Genomic DNA, 24,638 nt, shown 5'->3' with positions numbered 1-24,638 from the left:
AAGTTTTAAAGCTCAAAGAACACATCTGTGAAATATGATTTATTACAGTGTAAATGTAAGCATGAAAGCAGAACCCAAGGCAGTTTTCAAAGCCTGATCCAAAGCCCACTGAAGTCAAAGGGAGTCTCGCCATTGACTTCAATGGACTTGGTTCCGGCCTGTTTAATCAACAGGATTGCATTAGACTGATTTATCGCTTTTAATACTAAACCATTCAGTCTTGGGGGAAAAGAAACAAAATCTTCTCTTATTTTCTTCATATTAACTTTCATACAATTTTCTGAGAAATGAGAAGTAGTATTAAGAAAATTTTATACAATCTTAACATGCTTTCTTTGTCAAAATCATACAATATTCTTCAAGCACATAAGTCACAAGAGAACAATAAGGATAGACATACATCTTCGGGTTCTGATGATATCCATAAACTACCCTTTCAGGAGCTTGGTTAAGAAAAGAAGATATTCAAGATTATTACTGAAGAAGTTGTGCAAATTCCAAGTGAATAACTTTGGCAAAATATCAGATTTAACAGTCATTTCCAGCACGACTGACAGCTAAACTGATTTAGGTACATTCTCTACTACTCTGTTCTTAGTCCCAGTTTGAGATTCATTAGGATCCCAAATACTGCACCTGCAGGTATATACTTAAATATGTATTTATAACTAATGTATCTTTTAGACATAAAATCAGGCAATATTTTATAGACCACTAAAAAGTTATACAGAACTAAATCTATTAAACTTATTTGAAGGTTCGGGGTCTTTTCTTTGAATAAGCTAACATAAGGAAAACAGTAAAGAAACTTACACTTCTCTCAGCTGCAAAGTCAACATAAAAAGAAAAGGAAATGATGGTTTAAAGCTGAGAAGGTGTATATGCTCTTGTTGCATGTATGTGGAACATGTGGCAAGGTTCCCTCAGAGAGAATTCTCAGGACATGTGACCAACAGTGGAGTCTCATGGATAATACTTCCTTTAATAAGCACTTACATACTTTGGTAACTAGGATGCTATACAAAAATGAATGTTCAGTAATTTTCTTTTACGACAAGAAAAAATTGTGATTACCCCAGACCAGAAGAGAAACTGCATTTATTCCTATTGTGGTAGTAGTCATGGCACCTTACACTGCTACAAAATCTGAAGGGCTGTCAAAGGATTTAGATAAAAATACTCCTGTGAACTGAAAAAAATAGAGTATGAAGGATCCTAAAGCTATGGTTGAGATAGCCATTTCATTGTGACCCCCCAATTTTTGTTGCTTATAACATTCTCAAAACAATTTTTGGCTAATAATCTGCCATGACTGTTCACAATGAAAACTTGATTTTTTTTTTGAAAAGTTGAGAAAATCTTTGAGCTATATGATCATGAGAATAAGTAGTGTATCTCAGTTTTCAAAGCTTCAAAGCACTTTCTTTGCATTCAAAACCAGCTTTGATGTATAACTTCAAACTTGGTATCTACACAGTACTCAGTGAGGAATTCAAGTTTTGTAAAGTTTAATACTGAATGTAGAGGTTAATTTTAAAAAATTATATACTACATATTCACAAACCATTTGTATATTATAGGTGGGGCTGGCGGCACCATCTATTATTAAGCTTGCTCAACACTTCCCATCATAAAACCCTATTTTCAATTCAATTCATTATAATTTTGCCAAACTTAAGAACATATTAACGGCCATACTGGGTCAGACCAATGGCTCATCTAGTGCAGTATCCTATCTTCCAACAGTGGCCAATGCCAGGTGCTTCAGAGAGAATGAACAGAATAGGTAACTGAGCGACCTATTCCGTCGTCCACTCCCAGTTTCTGGCAAACAGAGGTTACGGACACTCAGAGCATGGTTTTGCATCCCTGCCCATCCTGGCTAATAATCAGTGACGGACCTATTCTCCATGAATTGACCTAGTTCTTTTTGGAACCCTCTTATAGTTTTGGCCTTCAAAACATTCCTTGGCAAAAAGAGTTACATAGTTTGACTGTGTGTTGTACGAAGTACTTCCTTTTGTTTGTTTTAAACCTGTTGCCTATTAATTTCATAGTTCTTGTTTTATGTGAAGGAGTTAATAACATTTCCTTATTCACTTTTTCCACGCCAGTCAAGATTTTATAGACTTCTTTCATATCCCCTAGTCATCTCTTTTCCAAGCTGAAAAGTCAGTCTTTTTAATCCTTCCTCACACAAAAGCTGTTGTGTACCCCTAATATTTTTGTTGCTCTTCTCTGTACCTTTTCCAATTCCAACATATCTTTTTTGAGATAGGACAACCAGATCTGCACTCAGTATTCAAGATGTGGGCATACCAAGCATTTATATAGAGGCATTGTGATATTTTCTGTCTTATTATCTACCCCGTTCCGAATGGTTCCTAACATTTTCTTAGCTTTTTTGATTGCTGATGCACTTTAACAAACTGGGCTGAAATTCTACATACTGCATATCTTCCTCAAGCTGAATTATTTTTTTGAAAGTTTCAGCCAAAACGGTTTAGCAGTTTCTGAGACAAAGGCTAGGGAAACATACATAGTAGTTTTGCTAATGTTAAAAAATTCTTGGTGACCTTTTCTTTGAAAAGCTCTATTACTCTGGAGCAGAGACTTGAAATTTGATAGGAGGCAAACCTGGTGTCAGGGATGTGCCTTTTGCCATCCCTATGAAAATCCACCCACATTAGGCCAAGTTACAAGCCTCTGGGGGGAGGAAAAAAAATCACTTCACACATGCTCAATAGAGACTTCAATTTAAGCAGCTAAAATCTCCTCAGATTCAGTACTCACTGAGCATGCTTGAACCTCTCATAGCTCTTAATGGTGACCTCTCTCTCCTGAGCTCTTAGTGACCTCCCTACTGGCACCCGGGCAGGACGGAGGAAGCTGTATGATTCAAATGCAGAGGGGACAAAAAGCTGAACTGGGGAGAACTGATGTGGAGGAACTGGGACCAGGAATCTGAGAGTTAGGGGATGGGGTATTGGAAGGCAAGGTCAAGAAACCAGGTGGGGAAGACTCAGCCTGGATGACAAGCCTGGGGATGGAAACTAGGACTGGACGCCAGTATGATGGTGGTTGTGAGACAGAGAGAGAAGGGAGAGAGAAATCAGATGAGGAGCCAGGAAGTGGGGGAACTGGACTTTCTGAGCAAGGAGATGGGGACAAGGAGCTGATATACAAGAGGGGGAACTGGGATTGGCTGGGCAAGGAGACTGGAACTGGGTAAACAAAGAAAATAGGAGTGGGAAAAGGAACTAAGAGTCGGGAAGGGAGACAGGACTAGGACTGGGAGAGGCTGGAGGGGATAGGATAGAAGGAGTCAAGTTTGTGAAAACGGGCAAAAGAGTCTGTATTCACTAGGGCATACACCCTTCCAGAGCCTGGAATGGAAACCAACTGAATACTGGGGACAACAAATGAAAAAATAGGGATGGGAGTGAAAGTCATAGGACAAAAATCAGGTAACTGGAAGGGAATACTGAGCAAAGCGCTCCCGATAGCACCCACTGCTCCTCAAAGGGATCTAAGAAACTCTGCTCAGAGGCGTGACTGAACAAAGGAAACAGAGTACTCCCCTGTCCAACTTCCCCCGATGGTATGATGTATGGATGACTTTGATAGAGCCAGGAAGAGTTTGATGAAGAGGCCCTGCAACTTTGTGGGGTCATGGATGGGTGTCCCAGGATCAGGAGGTGCAGGGAAAAATGGTCAGACTCTCAGTAAGATTCTAGAGGAGTTAGAAGAAGGGCTGCAATTTGACACACTTTATCCATATGTGCACCGAGGTCTCCCTATTTCTGTAGATCAGAAGGCACATAGTGAATGAGGCAGGGGACTACAAGAAGAAAAATGATGGTTAAGGCAGTTGAATGCTCCCCTAAGAACTGGATTCTATCCTTGCCTCTGCTACAGAGTTCCTATGTGATGCTGAGCAAGTCGCACCCAACTTTTATTTTTCTGCCTCTCATTATTTGGGTGCTTAACCTGATACCTTGGGGCCTGATATGAAGAAGAAATGAGCACTCCCTAGCTGCAACTGAAGTCAGTAAGAGTTGTGCTTTCAGCATATGAAGCGCTAAATAATGCTAAGTATTCTGAAAAATCTGGTTATAGTCATCTCAGATTGGGCACCCAAAAGTAGTGGACACTTGCCATTAATCTTTCTGTGCCTCAGCTTCCCATCTATAAAATGTGGATGACTCTCTCACCTGAGTCTGCTGAAAATATATTAATTCAATGTTTGTGAAGCACTTATACTACTGTGATGAATGACATAGAAGAGCCCTTGAGGAAATGAGCAATTTTGTCTTCAGAGCAGGGTTTGAATAGCCTGTAGTAAATAAGGCATGAGGCCACACACCGAATACTGAGGACAAAAATAAAATATTAAATATTTGAGCACTATCTGACCTGTCCATTGAATGAGGTAGGAATTCTGTGAAAAAAATAGCACGTGAACATATATTTAAAGACACATCATAATGCATATGTAAAAGTGGTCAAATTAAGGTTGCACAGGCAGTCTTAAATCTGGCATTTCCTAACTTGATTTGGCGATCTTAATAATGTTCTCTTAGCATAGTTTGTGCATAATATATAAATAAATGTGCAAAACTCAACACAGCCTTAACTACTGAGCCATGATCAATGTCCTCCATAATATATATACAGTACACTACTTTTATAAGTATCATATCCATCCTGGAGGATTTTATTCTTATAAGCAGTTGATTCTTACAAGCAGATTATAGATCAGAGTATAGATTAGTATAGGAATGAATTTTGTCCCAGTGGTTTTGATCACTATATGTGGTTGATTCTTATATGAGTGATTCTTATAAATGGAGTGCACTGGTATTTTATACTCAAGCAGGGGGAACTTAAAAGTTTATTTTGATTTAAGATAGAGTAAAGGTTTCAAAGGTATTCCCTTTACTCAAGGTGGAGGACACTACTAGACTTAGGAAAATCTCTACAATCAGAATGTACATTAATTGTGTCCATTTCCTACTTCCATCAACTGTGTGTGATATGTGCACATTGAAATACATTACTTTTTATTATGAGTACACATATAGCTCAATGTAAAAAGACATTCCACTAGAATTTCAGCATTTAAAAATACTGTACAGGGGTTTTTGAGGTAACACTTGAGGTTCATTTTACTCCATGTAGTCTAGCAATTCTGAAGCTGTTAGAACAGCATAAGCTATTAAAAAATACAATGAAAGCACTCTGCCTCCAATGTTTCTGTGGGAGCTGTGAATTTCATTGCTTCTATTTTGTGCATTTAGGTCAGCATTTTCACAAGTGATATTGGATGCCCAACTTGAGATGCCTTAAAGGTGTTCCATTTTCAGAAAAAGCTGAGCACAAACCCTCTGAAAAAAATCAGGACCTGGAAGGCATGCTGTTTTGACCAAACATTCAGACAACAGCTGGTCACTTCTGAAAACCCTGGTCTTAAATAATGGAAGTTATGATGCCTTAACATTTTTTGTACTGAACTGTAGCATAACATGTGGGTAGCCAAACCATGGCCTCAGAGTTAACTTTTGTTGTAGTTCACTGGATGGAAACAGGACATTTCACTACATCTCCCTCTCCATCTCACTTCCCCTAAAGCACCAAAGACACTGATTGGTAAAGGATGCTGAAATCACCTCATTTCAGAGAAAATGTAGCAATAAATACCTATTCAGTATATTTTCTGGCTCTATTAAACAGCATTTGCCTCTGAGTTATTTCAGCACAGCTCACCAGCACATCAGAGCAGAGACAGGAAAGGCAGCAAGAGACACACAACCAAGAGCGGGATGTGAAGGGAAGAGAGCCGGGAAGACAACTCAAAATGAAAAAGCTAAATGTAAAATTTCCTGCAAATAGCTGTTGAAGTAGAAAAGCTCTGGAATTGAGGGAGGAAGAGATGGGAATGAAAGTATAATTCATGTAATGACATTAAAAATAAGGAAAGTGATCAAGAAAAAAAGTATCCATCCATTTTTCACAATCTAAACCTGTTAGATACTTATGTCATTACCAGACCTATTTCTTTCCTCAGACTACTGAGTTATTATTTTGTTCTATATGAATCTGTTGAATATATAAATCTGTAGAACTCTAATACGGGTGAAATACCATTCTGCCATCAAGTATAACAAATGCCATTAAGCCTTCCAATCAAATAATTAAAGTAATGGAACATTACTTAGAGCTTGCGTTACAATTCTGTCCTTTCACTTCCCTTATTTATGTGGTTTTCACCATGACACATAAGTTTATATAAAAATAAGCACAACAAAAAGAGATGGATACAGACAGTAATTCTTTAATTATGCACTGAATATTTAATATGCCTGATGACAGAATAGAATTATTGATAAGATTTAGAACCAAATTCTGCTTGCATTACTTGAATAGCCTTATTTACTTCAAAGAGACAACTCGCATAAATAAAGCAAAACTAAATTTGATCAGCTGTTACTCCTATTTTCTTTAAAAACAGATTTAAAAGTTAAATATTCCAAAACAAAATTAGTAGTTTCTATGGGCCAGATTCTCACACGCTGATTTTAGGAACAGTCCCACTGAAATCAACAGGTTACTTGTTGAGTAAGGTACTATATAATGCAAATAAGGAGGTCAGAATCTGGCCCTAAGTAGCTCGGCAAAATACACACTTACAATAGTGTACTTTTAAGAATACATTATAGTTACCAGCTGCAATTCTTGCTGCTTTTGCGTAGTTTCCATTTTCAATGCATGATATCAACTCACTTCGGTCTTCCAAGGTGTGTCTTCGTATAAGGGCTGGTTTGCCTTTACCACACTTTGGCAAGTTAAAACTGCAGAAGTATAAATATTAAATGTTACTGGAAAACTCGCATGTTCACTCCCCTCTACCAAATTCTTTGGAATTTAAGATATAGTACTCATATGTCATTACAGTTACCTAAAAAGGGGAGTAGTAAATTCACTGCATTTCACAGAATGACTGCACTCACCTTAAGTGAGGCGGTACACTGTCCACTTTGCTGGGAGAAGGGGAATAGCACTTAACGGGCAGGGGGCTCAGAGGTAGCTGCAAAAGGGGAGTAGTTAAGCATGGCAACACTGACTCATCCCCCAGGAATCAAAAGGGCTGGGGAGCTGAAAAGGGGTAAGCCCATTTTCCCCAGACCAGGCAGAGTAGTACCAACCCTCCCTCTCCTTGGATGGTGGCAAAATACCAGGTTTGGTCAGGACCTGCTTTGAGCATTGCACTAGCCGCTCCTTTCTAGAGGGGCTGGGAAAGAATTTTTCACTCACCACTAGATTGGCCTCAGTAGACTGGGGTTTTTTTTGCCTTCCCTGCAGTGGGTTCAGGGAGGGCTTTTTTATGGTGAGTAAGGATTGGAGTTAGGCTACGATGTTGCATTTCATTATGTAAGTGTGGGGCAGATATCCAGTGCAGGTGCTGCACAGGGAAGGGATACAATGACCAGAAAAATGGCTTGGTAAGGACTTTAAAAGGAGGAGTTTGTTAAAGAAGCAGAATGAGGGAATGTGTGCTTGGGGCTCCTAAACCCCTCCCTTATAGCCCACCTTTAACCCTCGTTCGGGGGGTGGAGGAGAGGAAGAGGAGGAGAGGATGATGGTAAGGTCCCAGCCATGGGTTGGCTGGGGGACCTGGATAGTAAAGGGATAGAAGCCTCCACGTAGATATTGAATGTTCATGGAGTTACCTACACTGAACACTTTAATCTACCAGGTAGCCCTAGACACCTAATAATAAAGTTGCAGCCTGATTACACCATATCAAGTGTTTTTTTTTGGAATAGCCAGACATGTACAAATTGATGGACTCAACTTGTATTGATAAGCAAAAGAAGATCTAACTAGATGATAAGATTTCTTTCTCCTCACTCTATTAAAAACAGAAACATCACTGAACTACATTTGGAATCACTGGAATATGCTTCAGTGAAACATAGTCAAAAGTTTTCACATGCTTCCACTTAGTATTAATGTGTTTGTATTTCCATCACTTCATTAGTTAAATTGGAAAAATACCACCAGGACATGGTGTATTTACTTATTTAAATAAAACATTTAAGCAAAACAAAAGAAAATGTGGTAATCATTCTGTAGAGCACATCTGCTTTCAGGTTGTTAAAAAAAATATCTTCTTAAAGGTGACACGGAAAGAAAAAAAAATCAGCCTTTTTAATAAAATAATCTTGTTTCTTTGTACATGATAGAAAAGGCCTGAAAGCTTTCTTCTGCCAAGAGAGAAAAAGATTATTTTCTGCTTTTCTTTTACATTCAAAATTCAGGACTTCCATCTTGCAAATTTTGTCCTTATATGGGGAAATAGATATTTTCCTATGAATAAACCTTGCGCACACCTACATTTTCACTTTAAACAGAAATTATTTTGAACTGCATTCACAATGTATCCATCCTCATCCTTCCACAAGGAATGCAATATGAAATTTTCCTTATGCTATGCAAGTCAAATTTTGGGGTATGAACATGTTTAATGCTGTCCTTTTAAGCAGTCCAACACTGAAGGTGAATTTACAGAACACAGCAGAAAAATTACTAATGCAACTCTGGTTCTTCTAGATGACTGTCATATCAAGTCACATTCCTGGGAGATATGCATCATTGGTCACCAAGCTAGTTCGAGTGAAGCCCCATGTGCACCCACCTCACCCTCTTGCTCTGAGACATAAGCACACAAATGCAAGTGCAACCCAATTGCCCTTTCATTTCTTATCTCTAATTCAAGAACCCTTATCAAGAGATTCCAAAAAAGGAGGGAAGGTGAGAAATGAGTGTGGATTCATATGGGACAATCATTTCAAGAAATGCAATTAGTTATTATGGTCATGGCATGAATTATTCCAGAATTTTATGGCCATGGAATTTGCTATGGAAGGCCCTCCCACTGTAAAATTCGGCTCAGAATTTATGCTTTCATTCGCACTGAAAAAAAAATTTCCAGCCCTAACAGTTGTGAAGATACATGAATTTAGTGTAAACTGAGGCAGTATTGGCTTTCTGATTTTGCAGAAAGCCTGAAATAATGATTCCAAAAGATGTGAATTGCCCCAATTCACCTCAATGTTGTGTTAATTCTGACACCTAAAGATTAATTTAAACAAAAATTTTTAAATCCAGATATGTATGTGCTGCTCCAGTTTAGCGCATATTACTTAGTCTGCTGGTTCATGATTATAGTAAAGGATACGATTCTGTTATGGAGGTCATGGATTACGTGCCTTGGGCTGGAGCAGCAGCATCAGCCCCTGCTGCAAGAGCAGAAGCAGAGCTGGAGCAGTTGCAAGCCCCGGCAGCACTGTTTTTCTCTCCTACCCCAGGCTTTTTTTTAGTGAAAGTCAGGGACAGGTCCTGGGCTTCCGTGAATTTTTGCTTATTGCCTGTGATCTGTCTCTAATGTTTACTAAAAATACCCATGACAGAATCTTAACCTTCATTATAAATCTCTATTTAGACCCCCTCTCCAAAAAAAAAAAAAAAAAAAAGGGGAGAGGATTTGGGGGGGGGAGGGGGGGGGAAGAGGGAGGGAAGTCACATTTTTACCTTGAATTACATAAAAGGCTGTTACTGGAGGATATACTAGATTCTGATGCACAGCGGCGACGAGGTTCAACTTTTCTTCCTGGAGCATCATCTAACTCTCTCTCTTTACTTCCATCTCCAAAACCATTTGATAGACCTGTAATGTAAAAGATTACACAGAATTTTACATATTATACAGAATTTTGAACTGCGTTTTGTTTTTATACAAATCTATTTACATATGTTTACATAATTTTTGTTCTGCATCTGGTGACTGATGTGAGTAAAAAAAAATGAAATGAACAAAAATACTTCATATTCAAAAATACACTTTTTTTTTTTTTTTTTTTTTTAAAGATCAGGAAAAGTTCATGTAGTCCAGATGTTAACAAACAGGAATTTAACAGGAAAAGATTAAGATTACATTACAAGACACGCACAATGGCACATCGAAAAATATTCCCCATATATCATACTTCTAGTAGGTATTACATTGGATAGTTAATCTTGAGTGCATGGGTAGAATCAAGAAACAAAAAGTGTTACAAAATTTGCAGATTCTCTCTCTCTCAAAAAAACAAACAAACAAAAAACAACCCAGAAACCTCATCTATTGTGAAAGTTTAATGAACTGAAAATCTTTAAATTGCTAGACAAGTAGTACTAAAAATGGTGCTTCAATGCTCAAAGTAACCAGTAATGATGACTAATTAAGGGCCTTATCTAATGTCCACTAAGTCAATGGGAGTCTTTCCACCATAATCAGGTCCTGAAAACCTATTTCAGAATAATGTATTTCAACAATGATCCAGATTTATTTAAGACTACTAAAAGAATATTTTGTCTATTCTCATATGAAAATTAATCACGTAAATTCAGTTATTCTATGCTGCCTTTTCATCTTTTCACCATAGTCTGTGTATTTTGTTTCAGGGTTTTAGTGAGGACAATGTAGTAGAAAACGTTTAGAGTGCTCAAACCACCAATCTGAGAGTTTTACAGATGGGCCACATAAATCTTGCTCTATTTGCTTATTCATACAGTTTGTATTTCTTAAGACTCTTTATCTGTCTATGTTTGAACAACATTCTTTAATTAAATAAAGTGTGTGCATCTGTAGAGAATTTCCTGTGAGAAAAACATTTTTAAAAACTACATTTTTATAAACAGATGTGACTCAAAGCAGACTCAGGAAGAACATCAACAGAAATGGACCAATTTAAGCTAAAGGAACTAGTGTCCAACTAGCTAGTAGGGACCTTGAAAGCCTTTGAAATTAATTTTATTTTTAAAGTAGAACTTCTAAGAACACTTATTTTCTTGACGTAGAAGATGATGTACATTCAATTTTTTATTTAAATCACATATGCAGTGTTGTGACATTTTGCACTTTTAAATTAAAACTGTTTAAAAAAAGCCATTCTATATGCTATAAAGGACATCAGAACCTTCATTTCCATAGGCAGAAGTTTCTAAAGAAGTCTATTAAATTCTCGGTCTTATTTATTTTTCTAATTTGCATTAGGATATTCTTGTGTACTTTGGAAAAATGCAACAAAATTGACAGGAAATTTATAAAAATTAGTAAGTACCCAAAAAAACCTTTTTACATACTGCAGGGTAGTAAAGACAATGGCTGATCACATGTAGCTTTATTATATTCTAATTTATTTAACTACAAGATAGAAATGCCATTTCCCAAGCCTTCACAAAGTTACTGACTAATCAAATCTTTTTGTATTAGCGGATTATTTTATTTGATACTATCCAACGTTATCCTATGGTGTTTTCACACAGAAGCTCTTTTCAGTGTAATTCTTGAAACTTCTATTTATGTATTATAAAGAATATAGATTTGTATAGAAAATGTAAAAACAAGCACCTATCCAATGCTTTAAAAACAGACTATTATAGTCTGCTACCTTTATATGTAAAGTTGAACAAATTAAAAATGACAAGAGATTACTTTTTCATTTTTCACTTTTCTATCATTCTTCACATTTAGAAACTTCTAGTGTGTCTTTTGCAATTCCCTGTTGGATCTGTCCAAGTAATAAAATACACAATTTTTTAATATTCCTCAGTACAAAACTATCCTACAAGGAGGTGGAGGAGAATAAAGTAATTATTTTATCAATGTCATGAAACCCTAAATTGTAAGATATATTAAACAACCCCTTTATCATACTCATTTTGATCATATTTATGCTGAGTCAGTCAGTGCAGGTAGTTCCAGGAGATTAACCTTAATGACGCTGAAAATTATTTCAAAGCAAGAGTGATTTAAGAGGATGCCCATTTGAACTGCGCCATTAACTGTCTTGGCATTCTTTCTATAGTATTTGAAATGTTTTACACAAAGGATATGAATGATAACTGAGAATGACTAGCAACAGGTTTCCAAAAGTTAACTTTCATTGTAGGATAGCTGTCAGCAGGTAGACAGACCTATTCTTAAATAAAGTCTTGCCAATTGGTTTGTTTTGTATTGTGACCACAAACCAGAAATGTAAATTACACAGTGATTAAGCTACTATTCAAGTAGAATAGTAAATAGCTAAAGAAGCTAATAGATGTATTGGCTCACAGATCAATCCTTAGTGCTGTGGGGTCATGATGGAAATCAGAGCTGTTTCCAGAACTTCATTATGCAGACCAAGGGCTGAATTTGTGGCCCTTTAATGAACAGGAAAGCAAGAGGAAATCTGTATAAGCACCCTTGCAAGTACAGTAGCATAACATGCTAATAAATATTGTGGCTTACATAAAAGTCTGGCCTACATTGTATCTGTGTCACCTGTAGGTGGAAATGTACATTTTCATCTTCAGGGCCTTCATAGGATAAGGAATTTAGAGTGGGTTTCATTGTTTTTTACTTCATCAACACAAAATGTTAACATTACATCTAGCAAACTTCCAACAGGGTCCAGGGCGGGTCTTTGAAAACAAACCCAAGACATATCACAATCATTACTGAGTCCAGATCACTCTGTGATTTTACATCGTGAGTCTTCAATTCCTGGCTGAAGGCTCCATAAAATTAGATCTGTAGCAAAAGTTATTAGAGCTGTATTATGTCCCACCCTAGGACAAGATTAAAAATCCACTTGGAGTTAGTAGTATAATATAATCTGAAAGAGTCAAATAAAGGGAAACTCCAGAAAGTGTAATAGCACTAATTAGGAAAGATTTAGCTAATTCTCCTTTTCTTTTTGTGAAAAGTTCAAATTTAAGCCATTTCATCTTCAGAAGCTATTCACAATAATTCCACTAAATGTACATCTTACAGTGCAAGAGAATTACCTATTTTACGGGCAAACATGGAAAATTAGAAGTGCAGAAGTCAAAACTTCTCAATCCAATCTACTTCCTGCTTGTGGAAGTGTGAAAAACAGAGAATAGCATGCCATGAAAACTGGACTGATTTCTATGAATACCAAATCATAAATGATAAATAACTGCACAACACCTACTTTTCAAAACTCAAAAAAAGCATTTTAAAAAGGGAAAGTCTCATTAAACCTTTGAAACTAAAATGGCAAGATTGTCTGTTATCTATTTTCAAATCTGTATTGTGACTTCATGGATGATAAATCTTCATCCCCATAATTTTTTTAAGTACTCCAAAGCCTGTTGACTTCCAAAAAAACAAATAAAAAATAATGGTAATAACACATTTAAATTCTATTATCTGGAATTTTTTTGCTAGACACCCATGAAGCTGCCTGTCCCATGAAAAGCGAGACATCCAGGGTATGTCTATATTGCAATAAAAAACTCCTGGCACCAAGTATCAGAGCCCAGGTGATTTAAAGGGATACGGCTGTGGGACTAAAAACTGCAGTGTAGACATTCAGACTTGGGCAGGAGCCTGGGCTTTGATACCCCACGGGGGGGAGACTGGGCTCCATCCCAAACCTGATTTTTGCAATGTAATTTTTAACCCTACAGCCCGAGCCAGAATTAGCTGATTCAGGACAGCTACAGGCCTGCTGTGCGTCTTTTATTGCAGTGTAGACATCCTCCGAGTCTCCTGCAAATATTAGGCAGTTACAAGGTACATTAGAAGAGGGCTCCCTCCTGTAAATCACACAAGAACCTTTTCTCAAGCCATTTGCATCTTCCAAGTTCAGCAAAAGATCTTCTTAACCAGGTCCACTACAGAAAAGGCGTTGGAGGAATCTTAGCTTTACCCTCCTTTTCACTTTTAAAGTCTATAGAATCTCCATTAAATAGGCTGTGTGTGCTATGTACTCAATTTTCAAAAGCCCATAGCTTGCTCACATTAAAACTAGTTTTCTATGCAACAGGAAAAGTCACACCTCAGTGGCAGCAGTTTCCATCCACTACTTCAATTTTCAAACCCCAGTTATGTCAGCTACAGAACTATTCAAAGCAGGCTGCATGATTTCTTTGTATTATAACTTTCACAAAACAACAAAATAAAAAGACCACAAACCTCATTTTTAGGTAGACATCAAGTACAAACATCTTCAGCCTGATCAGTGAAGTTTCAGAAACTTTTAAAGAAGTACAAACTGTAGTTACTGCTCCCACTTTTAATACATAAAAGACCTTTCTACGGACAGTATAATTTATAAGTAACATTAATTTCCATGTGAATGACAGAGTAAAGACCAATGACATGGGTACTTCAAAATATATTTTAAAAATTTCCAAAACTATAGAACAGTTTTATGCTTGAAATAAGTAAATAAATTCAAGTTGAATCTGCTAGTTACTTCTGGGTTTCCCCAACACTAATCATTTGGGGAAGTAAATTTTCAACTATTACTATAATTATTAATACTGCTATTAAAAATGTAACACTGCCTTCAAGCAGGGTAGAATCCTGTGTACATCTAACAAATTCAGTGAAGTAGGAAGAGGTAAAATGCAGAGACGACAGAGCAAAGGCAGGGACAAGGAAAGGAAAAATAGGAAAAGTATGAAGTGTGATATTCGTTCAAAATATACAAACTGCTACCAAAAACATATAAAGTTGTGCATTTAAGGCTAAAGTCTCATTCTGAGGTTCTCATGACACTGAAATAACAAGCAACCAGCAGAACTCATGTAACCAATTTCCTTTCAATGCCAGTCAAGCCTTATTATGCACAGCTTGATGGATATGTAAGCATTAGTATAGGATAAGGTGTGTTGTTATACCTGAGTACACTTGTATGCCTCTTACAGTGCATCACTTTTTATATATAAAAATAGTTTAGTACATTTTACAAATGACTAGCTACCAAGTTCTGATCTGTGCAGTTATATTGGATACACAATCAGAACCACTCTTAGCCAGATCCTTCTTCTAATAATGCATATTTTATAGAATTATATAAACACACGGAAAGTAGGTATAGGATTTTTTTGTATGCATTATTTCCAAATTCTATCTCAAAGGAAGATTCGATTGGTGGGAGGGAGTGGTGGAAGGACGGAGATGGAACATTCTTAACCAATCAGCTCTCAGAGAGCATGTCCTCTGAATAAGAACTCTGGGGGTTGGTAAAAAAAAACTGCGACCAATTTGTGTCACATATATTGTAACATGTACAACTTTATAACTTACGGATATGGGAAAATATACTGAATGAAGAGCATAGGTTCATATATGTCAAAGACTTCCTCCAACAGTGTTCATGTTTTTTGTTTTTGTTTTAAGGATGGCTGGTGTCTCCAACATGATCCAAAATAATTACTTGAAATGTAATTGTCTTTCTGCATTCCAAAATGATCATTTAATTGAATTCCATTCCGTGTTGAGGATAATAGAAAATAATTAGGCTCCAAAGAGATAAATACCCAGCATGATATTAGTTAATATGAGAACCTGGAAGACAGTGAAAAAGCCATTAAGTCTTGCTGAAAGGAAACAAAGCTTTTAAATAAATAAGCCATCCTTGCAGCACAGTGTCCAGAGACAGTGAAAACTATACAAATGTTCCATGTACTAATACTTAACACAAGCTTCACAAGAGGCAAGACTAAAACAGAGGCTTCACTTAGATTCAGTTGCTCATTGTTGAAAAAGAAAATTATTTACATAAGAAATTGATAGCACAGAATACAACCTTTGTGAATGTAATAATCATCAAGAACATGGTTTTGATATTTTCTAAATTCCTTCCAATGAGAATAAGAAGACAGATGACCCTATTTTAAGAGGTTTTACACTGCCTGTGAATATACCTATATACATAAAGGAGTAGTCTAACCAAGTCTACAAACAACAGAATAGCTCCAGTTATTGAAAACAACCTTGATAACTTTCAAACTGCATCAACAGCCTGGAAAGACATCCACAAAGTTCTCATCATATTAGTCTCAGAGTGAGTTTGAGAAAATATATTTGCACCAGAAAATCTTGGAGTGTACTGCAGACTACTAGAATACACCCCTCAATTCAGAGTGCACTAGTAAATCTCAGAGCATGTCAGAGTCCAGAGAAACCTCAAACAGAAGTAGCAGACAAGTCAGAGCAAGTTACTGTAATATTGAAGAGGGTACCCAAGAGCTGGGATGAAGAGACGATGCTTAAGAAATGAATTTTCAATTTTTGTTCATAATTTTGACCATGGTTCAAAGAAAGCAGAGAAAGCTCAGAGTGAGCCAGTGATGTAAGGATATTGGTAACCTACATGCTGTATGACAGAATCCTTTCAGTTCCTAAATGGGAAATTTTCAAGTACAAGAAATTGAGCCAATACACTCAGCAAAATCAATGTGACAGATCATGAAAGTGCTTATTTTAGGTATATATTTTAGAAAGAATGCTTAAAAATTCATCCTATATCCAATTATATCTACAGTAACTCTGGAATAGTAAGATCCTGGTCATCAGAACTGTTCTGTAAAAACTATTTGTTTTGAGCTGCACACTTCTAGATGAAAACTAATCAACCTCTCACAGGACAGGACTGGTATCACTGTCAGTGCTCAAAGAACCAAATAATAAAATTTAAAAAAATAATAGTTAGGAAGCAAAACCTTTGGAAAACTTTCAAAAACATTCCAGAAGGAAGTGGTGGAAGAGAAACAGAAAATGCAAGCAGAATAATCAAATACAGAATGTTTTAAAAAGATTTTCCAGGAGGCTGCTCCAACAGTAAAGCAATGACTTGTGATGACAGGGACATACAGTATAACACCATGAAAAACACACGCAGAGATGAGTTTAAAAATTTTGTAATTTTGAGATAACTTAAGTCAGCTCACGTTTTCATGGCTTATGGCAAGCAACAAATAAATACAAAAGTAACTTATCTTCATAGATTTTTGGCTTTTACTGTGCATTTTACAATGAGACGAGGCTCTGATACAAGAAAAGACTCATCTAGGGGTCATTAATATTTAGGATAATCTATACCAAGATGCAGAGAAAGAAAACAGTGTAAGAAGATTTAACACCAGAATGGGGACACGTATTTCTGAATTATGCTTAGATACAATATTAAGTAAGGGTTTCTGCCAAAAAAACTGGAGAAGAACTATGTTGTACTCTTGATGCATTCATTCAATTTTCCACATATTTATCAAAACAACATGTAAATTATTTATTTATACGACTGTATGTTTTTGCAGAATTATTAAATTTGAATCAGAGTATACTCCCATTTTGATGCACTACTGCAGAACACTCCAATTTTAATGGGAGTCATTAGCTCAAAAAATAGGACTTACCTGTTAATATCTTCTTACATCAAGTGCCAAGATTTCATTAGGTTATATGACCCTAGCAGTCGCAGAGCTGTCCAACAGGACCTGCTTTGCCTCCAACCTGTTTTCCCTTATGAATGGTGGTCCTCACACTACAGAAATTTAAATTTAAAAACATAACATTTCCAACTAGAACTCAAATATCTATTTTCCTTTGTAGAAAACAGAAGTTCATTATAAGAGGGAAAGTCTGATTGCTGGACATTGTACCTAAGGAAAACTAATTAACGGGCAAGTAAAATTTTACTCCCTTGTGAAGACATGCCCAGCAATCCTGTAGTACTGGTAAGTGACTAAGAAAATCCCCATCTCTGGGAGGGCAAAATAGAAAACAAACAAAAAACCCACTATATAAAACTGTATACATTTTTTAAAGCTTTTAATCGCTTCATCATTGTGGAGAACTTCACACTTGAAAATAGTCTCAAGAAAACAGTAACTTCCAGTGTATGGTAAAGGTGGGAATGATAACCCAGATAGCTGCAGTTTATATTTCTTCAGATTCATAAGTTGGAGTGTCTTAGTAAACTCCAATTCCTTATATGACTTGCCGATGAACCTAAGATGTGCAACTGGGATGGTTTCTTTTTCAGGTAGCAATATGAGCAAAAATTGAAGAGGACTGTTCTCTGAAACTTTTGAAAGTGTACAAATTTGAAAAAGTTCATACAGCAATCTTATCTTAGTGAAAAGTACAGTACTGATTTTCTGTGAATAGTACCCCCAGATCCAATATTCTCCTGAAGATGGACTGCAACTTGAAAAAAGTCCCATTTAACAACAGAAAATACTCCAAGATGTTTTAAAGTTCTAACAGTTAGTTTGTTAGTGAGTGGAAGGCTTTAAAATGAAACATCCCTTGATTGCTCACAAATTAATCAGCACCTCGCACATAGATGAGTGGATAACCTTGTGTTAAAAATCAGGCTGAACCGCACTGCCTAACGTTATCACTTGTACTTCTAATAAATTGACACTAAGACCTAATTAGGAGCTTTCCTATAGGAACTGAAGAATAGATAGGATGCTAATCTCCCTGGGCCCAAAAAACTTTTCTTTACACAAAATACATGTATTTTATCCGATCTAGGGCATAGACCCTTTTTTCATAAGAGCAGGACGTTAACTTCTACCTCTATATTTTCTTTTTTTGGTTTATTCTTCCTAAAGCCAGTATAGTATGACTGGGAAACTATGCCTGACAGGCAGCTATACTGGTTCCAGCATTGAAAATTCTTCCAGTTTGCGACAGCATAGCCTGCAAGACCAGTTTGTGGGCCACTAATCTGACCCATGACCATCTATTTTGTTCTCTGAAAAAAGATCATCTTAAAATTAATGTTTCTGCCTGCAAATATTTTTCCTACTATTGTTACATGTAATACCTGAAACTCCTATCATGGACAAATATATTTTTTCCAGCACATTTACTTGGTGCATATGACAGCATCTTGTGTATTGTTTTACTGTTTCCTCTGCGTAATTAGTTTTGTTTTTTATTTCTACAGATTTTTTCACAGTTACATGAAAGAGAACCACTGTTTTCTAAAAACAACATGATTGGGGTTGGGGGATTCATGAGCATGGGATTTATTAAACTACTTTCAACATATTTTTTGACAATAAATAGATGTTAAGTTGATGGTGTCCTTTTAACACACTATTTGAGAGCAAGACAAAGAAACGCAGTTCTGTGACAACTATTTTTGTTTCACCTTGGTCTCGGTTCCCTTATCTATTATTCCCTTAGCTGTGGTAATAGATGGGTTACCCCAAAGTTTAGACCTTCCGTTTCAACTAAAAGGTTTCTTGAGGTAAATTCTGTTCCTCCAACATGCAACAAGTAAGCCAGTCTGCCTGTGGTTCTGTTTAATGTGCACTACTTGAACTGAGACTAAATATACCTCTGCCCACTGGGATAAAGTAGATGCAGATGCTTCCTGTATGTTTTAGAAAGAAGATGGTGACTGTTTTATAACAGCTTTGTAGATGGCTCAGGAAAGCATGTGTGCTCTGCCTTACGTTCAAGGAAGCTTATGCTTTGTACTAGTTTCTGTAGAATCCAAAACTCCTGGATGTTCAGCGTCTTCACTTTAAGGATAAACTGAATGGTGATAATTTCCTTTGGATAACAAAAGCAAACACCACATTGTACTCCCTTATTTACTAACGCATGGAATATTTTACCATCCTTTGCACACTGTCCTTCTAAAACAATTTTACCATGCAGTTTTCTCTGATGTGGCCATACACACAACCGTGCGCAAGGAACCACTTAAGACTACTGAACACAGAAATTGCAAGAAGGCTACGGCTAACACATTTTCTTACTTTAGCTGACACTATGAACATGAAGTGTGACAGAACTGCTCAGCCTAAAAGCGCATCCAGAATCACCATAAAGTGAGTAATTCTCTCAGATGGGATAAGGATGACTTTCTGCTGGTTTATCACCAGCCTGTGGATTTACCTCTCATTGAGAAGTATGACTCCTTGCAACAGCCTCCTCTTGTGATCTGGCTGGGATACAAAATACAAATATACATGGAACTGCTTTGACATCAGACAGGTGATTACAACATACAATATTTTGCAAAAAGCCTATGCACTAATGAGTTGAAGGAAAGAGGGCTATATATTGATACCCTCCCATATTGCAAATCTAGGTAATTCCAGTATTTATCATTGCATTCACATTCAACAAATGTCTCACAAATAAATCCACTGGTGATACTGGTGGGGGAATGGAGAACACCATAAAGTGCACTTTCATAAATATTAATGTTTTCCTCTATATCTAAATATGAATTTGAGTGATGAACTTTCAGCACCAGATTTGAGCTCCAGTAACTTTTCCAGAGGCACCAAGAATCAATACTGGCACCAAAAACCAGAGCCCAGGTCTTCAAATCTTATTTAGGTATTTTTAAAATGTCAACAAGTGCCCAAGGTCCTTTGATCCATCTGCGAAACAAAACAAAAAAGGCTTTGAAAAGTGCAGTTTGCTATGCTGGTTTTTGTGGATGCATTAAGTCCTGCTTGGCTACAGTTACCCTTGTTCCTATTCCACAATTTTCTCCAGCCACATGAGAAATCTTGTCTGGTATTTCTCACTGTAAGAGTGAAATTAATCCTTCTCTGAGGAGAAGCTTCTGTAGTAACCTGGAAGCTTGGAGGATATGCTTTTCCTTTGAATCACATTCTACAAAAGACTAACGCTTCCAGGAAGATTAAAATCTTTCTGGAGATAGAACAAGTCTCTATGGGGGAATGCAACATAAGGAAGGCTAAGAACTTGACAAAATCACTGAGACACAGACAGGTCAAAGACAGCCCATGAAAATGACAGTTCCCATTCCCTCTCTCCATGACCTCTCCAAAAAACCCAGTAAAGTTCCTTTTCTCCTCTTCTCCTTTTCTCTATTTCCCTAAAATAAAATTCAAGGGAGTCCAAAAATGTCAGGATGGATTCAACTAACAAATCTTCTTGTTCTTCAGTGAAGGAGTCTGTTGAAGTAACTATATCACCTAATAAAGACATAAAAAGATCTATCGTAATCTTAGAATTTCAATTAGCAAGGATGTCCTCGCAGGAGAATGTCTGACAATCTTCTTGCTAGAAGCAGCTCTTTGTGGCAAAAAGAAAGGAAACCAAAAATGTTCAAAATTTATTCCAAACACGGATTAATAATCACCATTTATGAAAAACCAGTAAACAAACGAAATGTTGAAAAGATGATGACAAAGCAAAAAAGATCCCTATAGATTGCCTGATACACATTTTCTGATGCAGCCTGAAAGCAGAAGACTGATAAGCTGGTATATAATAGGAACATTTTCTAAAAATGGACCATCTTTGCTAATGATTCAGACCCATCAGTTATTGACAAAGACAGACTGTCACCCAGTGTTTAACCATATTGACCATACCTGCTCTAAGCTGGGTTAAAAACTTCTAAAAACCTGATCAGCAGCTGGCAACATGTCTATGGTGGGGCTTCCAATATTGCTAACATCAGTGGTAAGAAAATGTCCCTAGAGTACACATAGTCTTAGGATGTGTCTATACCATGAGCTTGCACTGATACAGCTTGTGTAGCTGCTCGATGCCAACAGGAGAGAGGTGTCCCATTGATATAATAAAACGACCTCAATGAGCAGTGGTAGCTATGTCCGTGGAAGCTCTCCTGCCAACATAGTGCTTTGCACACTGCCACATATACCAGCAAAACTTATGTCGCTCCACACTCATGAGCGAAATAAATTTTGCCAATATAATTGGTAGTGTACATATGGCCTTAGTTATGGCTTTGCAAGAGACTACACACTCCAAAGAATTATAGTTTTTAAAATAAAGCAAAAGGTCTTTTAAAAAATTATACAGATCTTCTGTTTCATCAGAAAAGAGGAAAATTTGCAGGAAAAAAGAATCAAGAAGGTAAGAATAGAAACTTTTAAAGTGTATGTCTATCCATTTTACATTTACTTCAGCTTTTACTGATACCCCACTATTATACAACACATCAAAAACGCATGTATTTTAAGAATGTATTCAATCTCTGGGGTATAGGGTAATGTACAAAATACCTTCTGTGCTCACAAAACTTAAACGGACATCTGAAGCAAGCCACGTACAGTATAAAGCTGCATTTTATCATATATTATGAAAATTTTATCCTCTCAACATAGATGATTATAGAGCATTTTGGACCATTCTGGGGAGTGAGTTCCAAAGTTGCAGCCCCCTCACAGACAGCATACTATTCGCACTGCCAACTCATATCAACAGGGCTCTAGTTCAAGCACTAAAAATGACTGCAGCAGTTGGATAAAGTTGGACTGCAGTTGGATAAAGCGGAGTACAATTTAGGTAACTAAATTATTTTACTGATTATTTATCAGAAGACTAACCCTCATCTCCAGTGTATAATAGTGGGGCATACAGATTAATGGCGACATGGAAAAGATTTTTTTTTTTTTTTTAAACTTCAGTCATATTCTTTTTATTTATATGATTGTAAAAGAAGAGTGACACTTTAAATTTTATTTTTGAAGTTTTTCTGCTTGTTTTTAAATAGTAGAAATAAAAATGGAAACTTTGGTCTTCCCTCATTATGCTAGAGAACGCCTTAAGGGTCACAGGAAATATTTATTGTAAGCTATCACATCTGAAAGAGTGGGGGATTTGAATCCTTAATATCCATTCTCCCAAATGTCCACAGGTACAAAATAAAGAAGTGGGTATGTTTCTTTGTTTTTAAACAGAGTGACTAAAACTCTCTCCCCCTTTGCTCAGCTTTTAGTTCCTTGAGATGTCACTTCTTTTCATTACCATCAAGTCCTTCAGGTTAGACCACACCATGAATTTCTCATGTTAACATCCCTCCCCTGCCCCCTACCCACTTCCTTTTCCCACTTCCATGTTTTTAAAAAAAATAAAAATCAAGGCCTTTTTACATTAACGCAGAAAATATTTTTTTAAAAAGCAAAAGCTTATTTATTTATTGCAGATCATCACTGAGTAATATGCTCAATGTCATGAAGGAATGAGAATCTGTTTCAGGCCTGGGATTAGTCCTGGCCCTCAGTTGCGTGCTTGGATTTGGTTGCTATAATTTTTAAAAGTTTGTATTATTCCATACTGAAACCATAAAAGACCCCCCCAATAAGTGCTGAAACAATTATTTTTTTATCATATCACTATGTATCCTGTATGCTACATATTGTACAGGGGAAACATTTTACAAATATTTTAGATATGTTGTGAAATGTATTTGGATTATCCCTCCACCTTAAAAGCAATGCTTAGTTACCATAAATCCCACTATACAGATTATTGGGGAGGAGGGAGGGGGAGAGGGAAGAGGTGGAAGGAGGGAAGAAATATAAACAATGAATTTTTTAAAAAGTCTCCAAAAATTACCTAAAATAACTTTTCTATGCATAAAAATGTCATTGCTTAAAAGATATCTCGAGTCCTTAAAGCTAGAAGCAAATGGTGTATCAGCCAACATAAAGAGAATTCTCCCTTCACATTGCTGTAAATCTTCATTTCTACTCCTGCAAGGTAAGGAATTGGAAAATTTAACCTATTATTGGTTTAGGGTTGAATAATCCTCCTCCTCCATCTCATCTCAGATGTTTTGTTAATTGATTTTACTTTGTGATGGATAAAGGGAGAGAATACAAGGAAGCTGGCGGAATGTGGATTTTTTTTTTTTTAAATAATAAAGCAGTAGCTGATGCAAGGAATATTAGAATATTGGAATATTCGAATTAAGTCTAGGGGGAGAAGGATTTATAGGCAGAGCACATATAAGGTAATTAGAGGCAAGTTTGTAAGATACACAAATTACCTCATGGATATCGTCCACGTGCGATTATACAATTAACCTGTAAACTTTTCCCTGATCCAGAGCCAATGTAATTTTTCAATGAAATTCACATTTCAAGGTGGGGAATAGAGGAGAAAAACATTTGAGCAGTTTGTTTATTGAAAAACATGGCAGTTCAGAAGATTGATATGTTAGTAGTCATCCTGGTGGAGATGAATTAAGGGGCAGAATACAGGTGAGAGGATCACGGATACCAGATAAATACAAATATGTCATCCCCGCACATGTGTGGGAGGTGGTATACAAAGATTTCCTTAATATGATTTATATCAGTGGTTCCCAATCTTTTTGGCTCGAAGGCCACAAATATCATTTTTACAACCCTGAAGAGCCATCAGTCTATCAACTCATAAAAAATGTACTGATGTAAGGACTACAATTGATTAAGGACTACAAATCACTACATATTTTTAAAGTAAATATTTTCATGCTATTGTGCTCATTTTTACATTCACTATTTTATACCTACAAATTACTCACAGTATGTCACACTCTTACAGATAAAGCATTAGTGTAGAGAAGTAACCGTCACTACACACTGAAGCACATGGCTTGGCAGCTAACTCACTGTGGGTGGCCTCCTAAGTGCAGGCCAAACTAGAAGGCATTGGTTTTTAGAGTCCTGCCCCTCAAGCATAGTGGGTCCTGGCTGCTTCGCCAACAGCCGCCCCCCCGCTGCATGCAGTCAGACGGAAGGAGTTCAGCGAGATGGCTGTCTCCTTGCTGATCTCCCCCATCCCCCTGGCTACAGCAGGGAAACGGCATGCATCCTGTAGCCCTGTGCACTCCACCTGGGTCCCTAGGCAGTGGCTCCCTTCTGCAGACACAGGGATGGGAGATCAGTGCTCCCTTCCCTCCGGCTCCAGTAGGGACCCCAGCGTCTATGGACCCAGGCAGAGCACTTTGCCGCGCTCACTGTTATAGCCAGTGGGAGGGGAGTGCTGA

At 37.0% G+C, this 24,638-nt stretch overlaps 1 protein-coding gene across 5 annotated transcripts in view; it reads right to left on the bottom strand.

Moving 5' to 3' along the window:
- BRD1 (bromodomain containing 1) overlaps window positions 1-24,638 on the bottom strand; it is a 118,615-nt gene that overhangs the window by 19,352 nt on the left and 74,625 nt on the right. For 4 of the 5 annotated variants that reach the window (XM_067564375.1, XM_067564374.1, XM_067564376.1 and 1 more), the window contains 2 exons: window positions 9,595-9,730; window positions 6,724-6,851 (listed from right to left, as the gene is read on the bottom strand). In XM_067564375.1, the coding sequence (XP_067420476.1) occupies window positions 6,724-6,851; window positions 9,595-9,730 (264 nt within the window). Of the gene's footprint in view, window positions 1-6,723; window positions 6,852-9,594; window positions 9,731-15,187; window positions 15,413-24,638 lie in introns of those variants that run through there. The other variant, XM_067564377.1, reaches the window with a different exon arrangement.

Source organism: Emydura macquarii, unplaced genomic scaffold (assembly GCF_026122565.2).
Source record: "Emydura macquarii macquarii isolate MOO-44397 ecotype Brisbane River unplaced genomic scaffold, CSIRO-AGI_Emac_v2 contig_2636, whole genome shotgun sequence".
NCBI lineage: Eukaryota > Metazoa > Chordata > Testudines > Chelidae > Emydura > Emydura macquarii.
The sequence above is the reverse complement of the archived record's forward strand: the minus strand, read 5'-3'. Positions and strand labels throughout refer to the sequence as shown.